General features: G+C 35.6%; 2 protein-coding genes and 1 long non-coding RNA gene across 8 annotated transcripts in view; 1 reads left to right on the top strand and 2 right to left on the bottom strand.

Moving 5' to 3' along the window:
• Positions 1-6,399, top strand: part of LOC107722489 (poly [ADP-ribose] polymerase 12-like) — an 8,988-nt gene extending 2,589 nt beyond the window's left edge. The window contains exons 2-12 of one of the 4 annotated variants that reach the window (XM_016530852.1): positions 765-900; positions 1,268-1,532; positions 1,669-1,779; positions 2,554-2,686; positions 3,114-3,300; positions 3,479-3,605; positions 3,820-3,916; positions 4,013-4,100; positions 4,366-4,496; positions 5,293-5,444; positions 5,562-6,399. In XM_016530852.1, the coding sequence (XP_016386338.1) occupies positions 765-900; positions 1,268-1,532; positions 1,669-1,779; positions 2,554-2,686; positions 3,114-3,300; positions 3,479-3,605; positions 3,820-3,916; positions 4,013-4,100; positions 4,366-4,496; positions 5,293-5,444; positions 5,562-5,818 (1,684 nt within the window). In that variant the 3' untranslated portion in view covers positions 5,819-6,399. Of the gene's footprint in view, positions 1-764; positions 920-1,267; positions 1,533-1,665; positions 1,780-2,553; positions 2,687-3,113; positions 3,301-3,478; positions 3,606-3,819; positions 3,917-4,012; positions 4,101-4,365; positions 4,497-5,292; positions 5,445-5,561 lie in introns of those variants that run through there. The other 3 variants (XM_016530853.1, XM_016530851.1, XM_016530854.1) reach the window with 3 other exon arrangements.
• Positions 6,400-7,375: 976 nt separating this feature from the next.
• On the bottom strand, positions 7,376-9,050 carry LOC107722476 (uncharacterized). The gene is made up of 3 exons (XR_001637811.1): positions 8,963-9,050; positions 8,241-8,403; positions 7,376-8,126 (listed from the first exon to the last, which is right to left on the bottom strand). It is a non-coding gene; the product is annotated as an uncharacterized LOC107722476 (long non-coding RNA).
• A 511-nt stretch (positions 9,051-9,561) lies between these two features.
• Positions 9,562-11,656, bottom strand: part of LOC107722474 (thromboxane-A synthase-like) — an 81,673-nt gene continuing 79,578 nt past the window's right edge. For all 3 annotated transcript variants that reach the window (XM_016530832.1, XM_016530831.1, XM_016530833.1), the window contains 2 exons: positions 10,641-10,803; positions 9,562-10,526 (listed from right to left, as the gene is read on the bottom strand). In XM_016530832.1, coding sequence (XP_016386318.1) covers positions 10,431-10,526; positions 10,641-10,803 — 259 coding nt within the window. In that variant the 3' untranslated portion in view covers positions 9,562-10,430. The remainder of the gene's footprint in view (positions 10,527-10,640; positions 10,804-11,656) is intronic.

Below are 11,656 nucleotides of genomic sequence, written 5' to 3'. Positions count from 1 at the left end.
CATCCGTCCCTCCCGAACCTATAACAAAAGTGTCCCTCACGGGTCAAAATGACCCGAAGGCCAAAAATTACACTAATTTTATTTTTGGTCCAGAAAGCTTATATTGGTCCATTTTTATAATTTTGTTTCTAATTTTTTATGTAGGTTTTTTTAAATTATTTTTTGGTGATTTTTATTTTATTCACATTAAATTCTGGATATTTTTATGAAAATTAGCATATTTTTTTCACCAAAAAACAAAACAAAGAAAGACACAATTTCTGCATATTTATACTTTAAGTCATTCATTTAGTAGCTACTCAAAAATGTACTCGGATGTATTCCAGTTTTCTTAGTACACGCTAGTACTTAGGGTGTTACTAGTAACATTTTAGTCTTACTAGAAAGATTTTAAATTAAACTGACTCGACTAGCCATTTAATTAGTTATTACATATAATGAGTAAAAGGGCATTTGCAGCTAGTATGATGAGAAATGTTACCAGCATCAACACTTGTCTCATAAATAGGTATTAATATTTAGTTTAAGAACTAGTAAAGTCAGAATAGGTGCCAGCAATAATTGTAATACGGTGTACATACTAAATGTACTCAGTTAATAATTAATATTTACACAATGTTTGCTTAGTGGGACACAATTACAGCTTGTTGAAAATGACACAATTATATAAAAACTCTACATTTGATATATGGATGATTCTATGATCTGTGTATGATAGAACATACAATTAAATCTATTGAATTTTTATTATTTGTCATTCGTAGGACAAAATGCAAAAATTCCCATGACTTGACATCAGCACATAATTCTGACCTCCTGGAGAAACATGATCTTTATGGCCTTGCGCATGGAGAGTTGTTTCAACTTCTGCTTCAGAACGACCCCTCGTTACTTCCAGAGGTCAATATCTATTAAACAGGTTTGCTAGTTATCTCATGATTCATTCCAATGACTCTTGGAAAGTCATGTCAGACTCTGAAGCTGACTTTAAAACATCTAGATTGTATAAACATTAACTTTTCACCCACATAAGCATGTGTCACTCTGCATAAGAAGGTAAGTATTTGCAGGAGCTGCTCAGACTTTTTGTGTGTTTAACCATTTCTGCAACCTGTGTCAATTATTTGAATTTTTAAAGAAATGGTTCACCCAAGCATTTTTGGGTGAACTATTCCTTTAATATAATAATCTTCTTATAGTGTGTAATGTAATTTGTACATTATACACAATGTGTGACTCCTGACGTTGTGATGTGTCTACTGTCTAGGTGTGCTCCCACTACAACAAGGGAAATGGCGAATACGGCAGCTGTAAATATAAGACATCCTGTACCAACCTGCACATCTGCCTGCACTTCCTGCAGGACGACTGTAAGTTTGGAGCGGCTTGCAAAAGGGCCCACTGCTTCGATGCAAATGCTCAGAAAATCCTGAATGCCCGAGGACTCAGTCCAGAAAACATGCGAAAACGCCACAGGCTTTACAAGACCAAGTTACTGATTGCTTCTTCAGCTTTCAAGAAGAGTGAGACAGGTGAATGAAAGAAAAAGAGGAACTGATTCAGTTTGTTTTGTAATTTAGCACGTTAAGTTTGCACTGAACAAAATAGCTGTAGATTATTACTGTGCTTGTTTTGTTTTTCTCCTCCATGTCTCATTTCATTCAGTAGCTCTACCTGCAGTGAAAGGACGCACCAGACACAAATCAAGTAGCTCCGTCAGTGAAGCGGATCACAATGAAATCTGTCTCTTTTTCATACGCACTGGATGTAGTTTCAAAGGTGATGTCATTGAATAAGCACATATCCTTCATGCAAATCGCAAACAAGAGGTTCTCAACCTTGTGATTCATAATAGAAAATACATGTATGGTGTATTTAAAAAAAAAAAAGATATTAGTCAACAGTAACAAACTATGCTGTAAGCCTAATTTTATAGTTTTATAGTCTATATATAAATTATACAGGTTATTTTGTGCTTAAAATACATTAAATGCACCAGTGCTTTAAAATATGGTGCAGCAGCACAGCAGGCAACCTGAGTTTGGAGGTCTTTTCCTGATTCTGTTCCCCTCTCTCTACTTACTTCCTGTCCTCCTCGCTCAGTGTTCTGTCTAATGAAGGCAAATGTTCCCCAAAAGTAATAACTTACCAAATATATCTGAAATGTACGCTGTAATGTGACCTGGATGGAAAAGTGAACTCACAAGTGGTAAATATGAAGAAGTATCATTGAGAGCCCCAAAACAGCTGCTACCATTTTCAATGTAAAATATGTGACTTGAAATTAAATAAAATAAAACGTGCATTTATTTTACTTCAGCTAAAATTATTAGATAAAATAATTAATTTTTATTCAAATTAAAGTGAAAATATAAAATCTAATTCAAAATATGAATAAAACTACAATAGCATATCAATTAAAATAACACCGCTTAATTCTGTTACAGGAGGGCATGGTTGAGACCAACAATGGTTGAGAACCCCTTTAAGTTAAGCAAGAAATATTTGTTTAAGTGTGTTTTCTTTACCATCCCATTATTTATGTTCCTCTAGACAAGTGTGTCCGTTTTCACCACCATCTACCCTATAAATGGCAGATATCACAGAAGGATGGGATTACGTGGGGAGACTTGCCAAATGAAGAGGAGTTTGAGAAGGCGTACTGCAGTCCAGCTAATACTTTGTGGTATAAATACTCATATATATACTCGGTGGTATTTTAATGGGTTTTCAGATAGCATTCATATTGCAAATCTATCATTCCATCACATCCCAGTTACCGATGCCACTGCAGAAATGCACTGTCAGCTGTGATTAATCAATTCTGTGATAGCAAGTGTCCAATAAGGAACGGTTACTGGGAAAAAATTGTCGTATTCAGCTGGTCATGTGATCTCAATATGTAAATTAAAATGCTTTTATTAGGTTATTGATGTGATGTGAGTGTACATGATTTTAAACTTTTTGTATTCGTATCTTTATTTGCAAAATGCAACTTTATTATTAAGGGGTATCTGTGTATCTGTGTATCTGAAGTGGCCAGTAATTGTATAGTGGCTTGTCTTGCCTTTTTAACACCGCTTTCCACTCCTGTTGTGTTCTCCATGTTACAGTATTACTAAGAGCAGCACAGGGCACCAATTAGTGGTTAACTTTATGTCAATGACATGTGGAGTGTCAGAAGTGCGTCGGCTGTCCACAGCGTCTTCTGTTACTAAACCCCCTCACTTCATTCTGACCACTGAATGGATCTGGTACTGGAGGAATGACAAAGGAGGTTGGACAGAGTATGGCAAAGGGGTCAGTGACACATTTTCAACATAATACCTCTCAGAAGCAATTCTAGAACCTGAGTTTGAAAAATCATCTGTAATGTTACATTTAACATGACGTAGAATAGCAATTATTTGTCAATATATTATACCAAAATCAGTTAGCTTTTAACTACATTTCTATTGTTACAGTTGTTGTTTGAATCTTACAGGAAGATTCTAAACTCGTGGCGTCAGTCACTTCAGAAGATCTTGAGAAACAGTACCTGGCTGACAATGAAAAGGAAATCTCATTCACTTCACAGAACCATCAATACATCCTCAGATTTAAAGGTACTTAAGTGTTATTACTGTTAACTAAAACAATTTTTTTTTCTTTCGTGAAATAGTAGATGAAAAACTTAAATGAACATTAGAAATGTTGCTTTTGCAACATTAAACAAAATAATTTTAGTTTTTTTTTAATTATTAAAACTAAAATAAAAATAAATTGAAGCTAAATAGAAAAAAACAATGTCAAAAGCACATAATGGCAAATCATTTTCAGAGATGTGCCAGCAAAATCTGAAGTACAAAACTGAAAGAGACGTTAGAAGGAGACCACGTTTTGTTTCTGCCCAAGATGTCAAGAGCAAAATCAAGGGGTATGATATACTGTACCATTTGTCCATTACATGCACACATATTAAACAGGATTTATTAGTTGTTCAGTGCACTTTAGTGTATTGTGTTTTAATTAGAAGTGAGTCTCCAGACAGCTCAGCATCTTCTTCTGTGGAAGTTCCACCTTACTGGGACAAAGGAGCTCTTGATAACTTCACCTACAAGGTACATATTCCAATGACACTGAGTACAGGGAGGTCAAGTAGTTATTAAGCACTTTGGAAATCAATTCTGTACTGTACTTAGGGTTATAGATGAAGATCAGTACTTCTACTCTTACTGTTTAGCAGTTTATCCAAAGCGACTTACAAATGAGGAACATCACAAAGTTTATACGTTTGTTGGAAAGCATCAGACACCAACAGTCATCTGTACCATAACAGTACTGAATGTCTGAAACGAAACCAGTTTGTTTCCTGACTCTCCTCAGACTGATCCTTTACAAAGCTTTTCCAAGGAATACCAAAGGGTGAGCTCAATGTTTAGTAGAACACTGCCCAGAAGCATCATTCACAGCATTGAAAGAGTGCAGAATCTCTCTCTCTGGAGGGTCTTTCAGTGGTACGTTTGTTCATATTTCACTACTAGAAAAACAACAACAGCATGACTTTACTGGAAGAAAGTTTATTTGCACAAGGCCATTACATACAGTACTTCAGCTATACTATGTATCTTTTTGATCTTCAAACAAATGATGCTAGAGCTTTTGTCAGAACTAACTTGACTTTTCTGAGCCATTCGGGTGGGTGTATGAAGTCAGTTCTCCTCAAGATCACACAGATGTAGTTCAACCAGTGGCGTAACTTTGCTTTGAAAAGTGGTGGGGACACCGCGCAACTCGTTTTGCTAGTTTTTTATTTAATAACTTAATTTACTTGGGGAATTTACTTGCCTATATTTTTCAATTACTTTCAAAAAGTGGTAGGGACAATATCGACCCTGGCAAAAAGTGGTGGGGACATGTCCCAGCCGTCCCACCCGCAAATTACGCCTATGAGTTCAACACATTAACTATGTGTGATGAGAACGTAAACAAATACTTAATCTGAAAAATATAGCTTTTTTGTGACATTATTATGAATGTAATAACATTTAATATGAATATTTATATTTAATTATAAATACATTATATACAATGTATTTATTATGCAAACATATAAAATAATGTATTTTTTAATAGTAATATTTATAAGTCTGGTTTAAATACACTTAATGCATAAATACACTTTGTATAATGTACAATGTACACTTATTAATAAATATTTAAATTTTTAGCAGATAATTATTAGTAGTATTTTCAATATGGTACACTCTATTTATTGATCTGATTAATCCATTATACCATGTTTTTTCCTAGGCAAAAAGAACAGATGAATAAGAGAAATGGAGGGAGTGCAGTTGACCAGCGTTACCTTTTCCATGGTACAGATGAGTCTCTCATAGCAGCAATTTGTGAGCAAAACTTTGACTGGAGGATCTGTGGAAGTCACGGGACACTTTATGGGAAAGGTATTTACATATATGTATAACAGTTCTTGTCATGTAGCCTACAATCAAAGAGTTATTATTGAATGCGTTCCCAAACATTGGACATTTTTAGATGTTTATTTATTTTTTTGTTTACAGGCAGCTATTTTGCCAGAGATGCTTCATACTCTGACAGATATGCAAAATCCAGGAACGGCAAGACCAAGAAGATGTTCGTGGCACTGGTGCTGGTGGGAAACTTCACAAGGGGTAACAATACTTTAGTCCATCCTCCACAGAAACCCAACACTCAAAGCTTTTATGACAGCTGTGTTGACAATGAGACTAACCCAGCCATTTTTGTTGTGTTTGAGAAATTCCAGATCTATCCTGAGTACATTATTGAATACTCTTAATTTGTATAGTAAAGGTCTCCTTGTCTACATATTTCTTGAAAGTCCTGTTACACAGACGATTTATGTTAACATCACTGAACTTAACCAAAATATACAACTCTTGGGCATCTTCTTTTAAGTAAAATTTGTAGGGATTACGTAATGGGTAACTGTGTTTTATCATAATTAATTTTACTAATAAATCCTCTGTGACACTCCACTGTGTAGTAAAAATGGTAAATACAAAATAGCAGGATTTTATGTAGAGGTATTTATGTATTAACTGCAGTGATTGTATTTCCTTGTTGGCTATGGCACTGAAAAAAAAGAGTTTTAAGAAATTCCTAATCAATTGTATAGCCAAAAGCTTACAACTAACTATCAATCAATAAATAATCCATTTTATTGCACTAGATAAAAACACAGTATGAAAAGTAAATGATTTAGTTACAGTTGTATGAATACTGAGCATTACTCATGCCCATTTAGATTTTTATGTAATTCATGTTGTTGAATGAGGTGGATGGAATTAAAGTACTGATACTGTTACAAACTATTATTTTCATTATTGTAAAAAAAAGAAAAGAAATTATTTTATCAGAAACAGGCGAGGTTGGATCAAGTCAATAGTGAGTTAAACTTCAACTTCAATTTAAAAAAAAAAATACATTTTATTTTTTACAATAATAATAATAGGATCAGTCGATAAAAAAAATCATCAACATAACAAAAATGGCTACTTCTCTCATGAATGTGCTAAGAAAAACTAGGGTGGATGTCTACAACTTAAATATCGGTAAGTCTATTTTTCACAAAAAGTTATCATCTATGTTCAGACTCGGAGAGCTTGAAATATAGTGTAAGAGTCGTATGGTCCAGTTCTATGTTGCATAAAGACATCCACCTTCTGTGTTTGGGCTAAGTACATAAAAACAAAAGTTTCTGGGTGAACTATCCCTTTAAATACATATCAGTCTTTCAGCTGGTATTTGACTTGGAACTTTTGCTTACTGTTTTCACCCGTCACATTCCTGGACCTTTGGGAAAAGGCTGATATGCAAAGTACAGCACAGCTACAAACAATACAGTTTGACAAACAACTAGGAACGATTTGCAGCACTTAATACCCAAAACAAAATCACAGATTAAGACACAGGCAAAAGGAAGCAATTTCAAATATCAACATTGGCTACCAGAAATCACTTACTCTGCCTTTAACCAGGAAATCACAGATATTGTAAATTCTCTAGTCACTGTGACCTCTAGTGGTTAAACTGAGAAGTGAAGTCTTGGAAAACGGATCTTGTGACAAGACAAGGCTTTTCTGGCCAAGAAAGAACTGTCCCTTTTTTACAGTAAATTAGCTTGACTAACGTGACCTGCCAGAACTAACGCTACGCTAGATTTTTATTTACCAAGACTAGCTCTCAAAGAGTTCTCCTGTTAATCAAACCTCTAAAAGCTCTGTGGTTTAAAGCTCCCGAAATCATAACATTTATACATTCCTTTGATGTGTTAATCTAAGATGCTTGATATTAAATGAAATGTATAATCGAAGATAACTACATATATTCTGACTGATAAACCATTTATTAAGTAATACTTTTGATTTCAAATCATTTAGTGTTTATACAGTTCATACCCTGAGTAAACAATCACATTGTAGCACAATCTGTACACCCAAACCTTAAAAATCACATCATTCTGGAACTTCATTGCAGCTTAATGTAATATAAAATATGTCAAATAACAGCGTAATCATCAGAAGTTCAAATATCTCGCTGGCAATAAGGCAAGACGTGTCCAATCCCAGTTCCTTCTATCAAATCATTTACATCTAAATCAAAACTGATTTTCTTCCATATAATTTGTTGTATTTACTTACATTGCAGGGACTTACATTTCATTGGCTTTAGTAACAAAATGTGCATATGTGCTGTTAGTCATCTGGGTGGTTTCTTATAGTAATGATCACTCTTATGTTGCTGATCTGAGATGAGAAATATAAAGGCTGATAGTGTTCACTAGAATAATATCCACATTATGTACTGTGTGATGCATTGCTCTGTGTACATCTGTGCCTTAGTCGTAAATGAATAGTGTTGAATTGCATTTAATTTAAATGAGTAGCACAGATGCATATGATTTAGTCGTCAGGTGATTCCAGAATAAGAGTTTAGATTTCTAAATAATTTGATTAGAATCAGACTGTCCAGCTGACCACTAAAATCTATCAGGACTCATCCTCAAAATTCTCCCTCTTGGTGATTTTGACCAAAATACCATTCTTGGGTCCAAGGGTGGTGTGCGACTTCAACTCCAGAGGAACCTGTGTGACATAAATAGAAAATATAGACCATATCTCAGGAAACCTCCACATATGTGGAAAACAGAATCTTCATGCATACTACAGCTGCAGTTTTTCAGTGTAACAATAACAAACCTCAGTGTCCTCGCAGGCCATCACATTAAACCGCCTAAATATGTGAAGCAGAGCCATTTTAATCTCCAGCTGGGCCAGTCTCATGCCTACACAGCTGCGTGGCCCTGCTCCAAACGGCAGATACACAAACGGGTGCCGGCTGGCCTTGGCTTCTGGAGTGAACCTGAGACAAATACAGAGTTCATTGTGAGAACATCACATGGGAGGCATGCAAACAAAATGGAGAAAGATCTGTGTACAGCTTGTTAAAAAAAATATCTATAGAACAGCCACAGAGTTGATAATTACAAGATATACTGTGAGATATACACTACTGTTCAAATGTTTAAGGTCAGTCAGATTTTTTTTAATGGTTTTGATAACATTATGTTTAACAAGGCTCATTTATTTGATCAAAAATAAAGCAAAAACTAATATTGTGATTTGAAGATATTTTTGAATGTAATTATTCCTGATGGCTGAATTTTCAGCAGCCTTTACTCCAGTCATTTCTTATTATTATCAATGTTGAAAACTGTTGTGCTGCCTTGTATTTTGATTGATTTAATTCTGGATTCTTTGATAAACAGAACGTTCTGACAAACAGCATTTATTTGAAACAGAAATCTTCTGTAACAGTATTAATGCCTTGACTGTTACTTTTAATCAATATAATGCATCCTTGCTGAATAAAAAAAAAAAGTATAAATTTCTTCCCAAAAAATGACTTCAAGACAGTTCACCTCTCCGGGATGAATTTCTCAGGTTCGGTCCAGTGCTCTGGGTCATAGTGAAGGAAACCTGCAGCGATTTCCAGAGATGATCCTTTAGGCAGAAGCTGGCCGTTCACCACATACATTTCTCCAAATCTGATGAAGAAACAAACTCATCTACATCCTGGATGGCTTGAGGGTGAGGACATTTCCAGCAAATCTTCATTTCTGTCAGGACCACTATCGTCAAAGATGATTGACAATTAGCATACAGTTTGGATTGGCGGTATGGTTCTGTTCTGGGCAAGAACTCCCTGCGCCTCCATGCAGCCTGTCATGGATGAGAGCAGGGAGAGCAGCGATGACCCCCCAGGGTAAACAGAACCAACATAAATGTATTGCAGATATCGTTAAAGTTCAATAATGTTATGTACACATTTTAGAATTAGTCTGATTCAAAGGAGAATCAGAAGGCTGAATCCTGACTGACAGAGGAGGAGCTGGGGATGGAGGAGTGTAATTAGCTATTGAGCAATGCGAAAACTGCTGATAATACTGAGGGACCTTATATATGAATGCTTAGATAGGTGTCGTATTCCCATAGGTTGATGGGGATCAGCTGATGCGAGCTTGACTAACGTGACCTGCCAGAACTAACGCTACGCTAGATTTTTATTTACCAAGACTAGCTCTCAAAGAGTTCTTCTGTTAATCAAACCTCTAAAAGCTCTGTGGTTTAAAGCTCCCGAAATCATAACATTTATACATTCCTTTGATGTGTTAATCTAAGATGCTTGATATTAAATGAAATGTATAATTGAAGATAACTACATATATTCTGACTGATAAACCATTTATTAAGTAATACTTTTGATTTCAAATCATTTAGTGTTTATACAGTTCATACCCTGAGTAAACAATCACATTGTAGCACAATCTGTACACCCAAACCTTAAAAATCACATCATTCTGGAACTTCATTGCAGCTTAATGTAATATAAAATATGTCAAATAACAGCGTAATCATCAGAAGTTCAAATATCTCGCTGGCAATAAGGCAAGACGTGTCCAATCCCAGTTCCTTCTATCAAATCATTTACATCTAAATCAAAACTGATTTTCTTCCATATAATTTGTTGTATTTACTTACATTGCAGGGACTTACATTTCATTGGCTTTAGTAACAAAATGTGCATATGTGCTGTTAGTCATCTGGGTGGTTTCTTATAGTAATGATCACTCTTATGTTGCTGATCTGAGATGAGAAATATAAAGGCTGATAGTGTTCACTAGAATAATATCCACATTATGTACTGTGTGATGCATTGCTCTGTGTACATCTGTGCCTTAGTCGTAAATGAATAGTGTTGAATTGCATTTAATTTAAATGAGTAGCACAGATGCATATGATTTAGTCGTCAGGTGATTCCAGAATAAGAGTTTAGATTTCTAAATAATTTGATTAGAATCAGACTGTCCAGCTGACCACTAAAATCTATCAGGACTCATCCTCAAAATTCTCCCTCTTGGTGATTTTGACCAAAATACCATTCTTGGGTCCGAGGGTGGTGTGCGACTTCAACTCCAGAGGAACCTGTGTGACATAAATAGAAAATATAGACCATATCTCAGGAAACCTCCACATATGTGGAAAACAGAATCTTCATGCATACTACAGCTGCAGTTTTTCAGTGTAACAATAACAAACCTCAGTGTCCTCGCAGGCCATCACATTAAACCGCCTAAATATGTGAAGCAGAGCCATTTTAATCTCCAGCTGGGCCAGTCTCATGCCTACACAGCTGCGTGGCCCTGCTCCAAACGGCAGATACACAAACGGGTGCCGGCTGGCCTTGGCTTCTGGAGTGAACCTGAGACAAATACAGAGTTCATTGTGAGCATATCACACGGGAGGCATGCAAACAAAACGGACAAAGATCTGTCTACAGCTTGTTAAAAAATATCTACAGAACATCCACAGAGTAGATTTGAAATAACTAGAAGATATTCTCTGAGATACACAGAATTCAAAAGTTCAAGGTCAGCATGATATTTTCAATGCTTTTGATAACATTATGCTCATCATCAAATAACATGTATTTAAAATGCATCCAAAAAAGTAATATTGTGAAATAATATTACAATTTAAAATAACTTTCCTATTTTAATATGTAATTTATTCCAAAGCTGAATTTTCAGCAGCCATTACTCCAGTCTTACATGATCCTTCAGAAATCATTCTAATAGGCTGATTTGCTGTATCACATACAGTATACACTGCTCAAAAAAATTAAAGGAACACTTTTAGGAACATCAGAGTATAGCATCAAGTCAATTAAACTCCTGGGATATTGATCTGGTCAGTTAAATAGCAGAGGGGATTGTTAATCAGTTTCAGCTGCTTTGGTGTTAATGAAATTAACAACAGGAGCACTAGATGGGCAACAATGAGACAACCCCCAAAACAGGAATGGTTTTACAGGTGGAGGCCACTGACATTTTTTTCCCTACTCATCTTTTCTGACTGTTTTTCACTAGTTTTGCATTTGGCTAGGGTCAGTGTCGCTACTGGTAGCATGAGGCAATACCTGGACCCTACAGAGGTTGTACAGCAGTCTAACTCCTCCAGGATGGCACATCAATACATGCCATTGCCAGAAGGTTTGCTGGGTCTCCCAGCACAGTCTCAAGAGCATGGAGGAGATTCCAGGAGACAGGCAGTTA

This window comes from Sinocyclocheilus rhinocerous, unplaced genomic scaffold (genome assembly GCF_001515625.1).
Source record: "Sinocyclocheilus rhinocerous isolate Xijiao unplaced genomic scaffold, SAMN03320098_v1.1 scaffold604, whole genome shotgun sequence".
Classification (NCBI taxonomy): Eukaryota; Metazoa; Chordata; class Actinopteri; order Cypriniformes; family Cyprinidae; genus Sinocyclocheilus; species Sinocyclocheilus rhinocerous.
The sequence above is the reverse complement of the archived record's forward strand: the minus strand, read 5'-3'. Positions and strand labels throughout refer to the sequence as shown.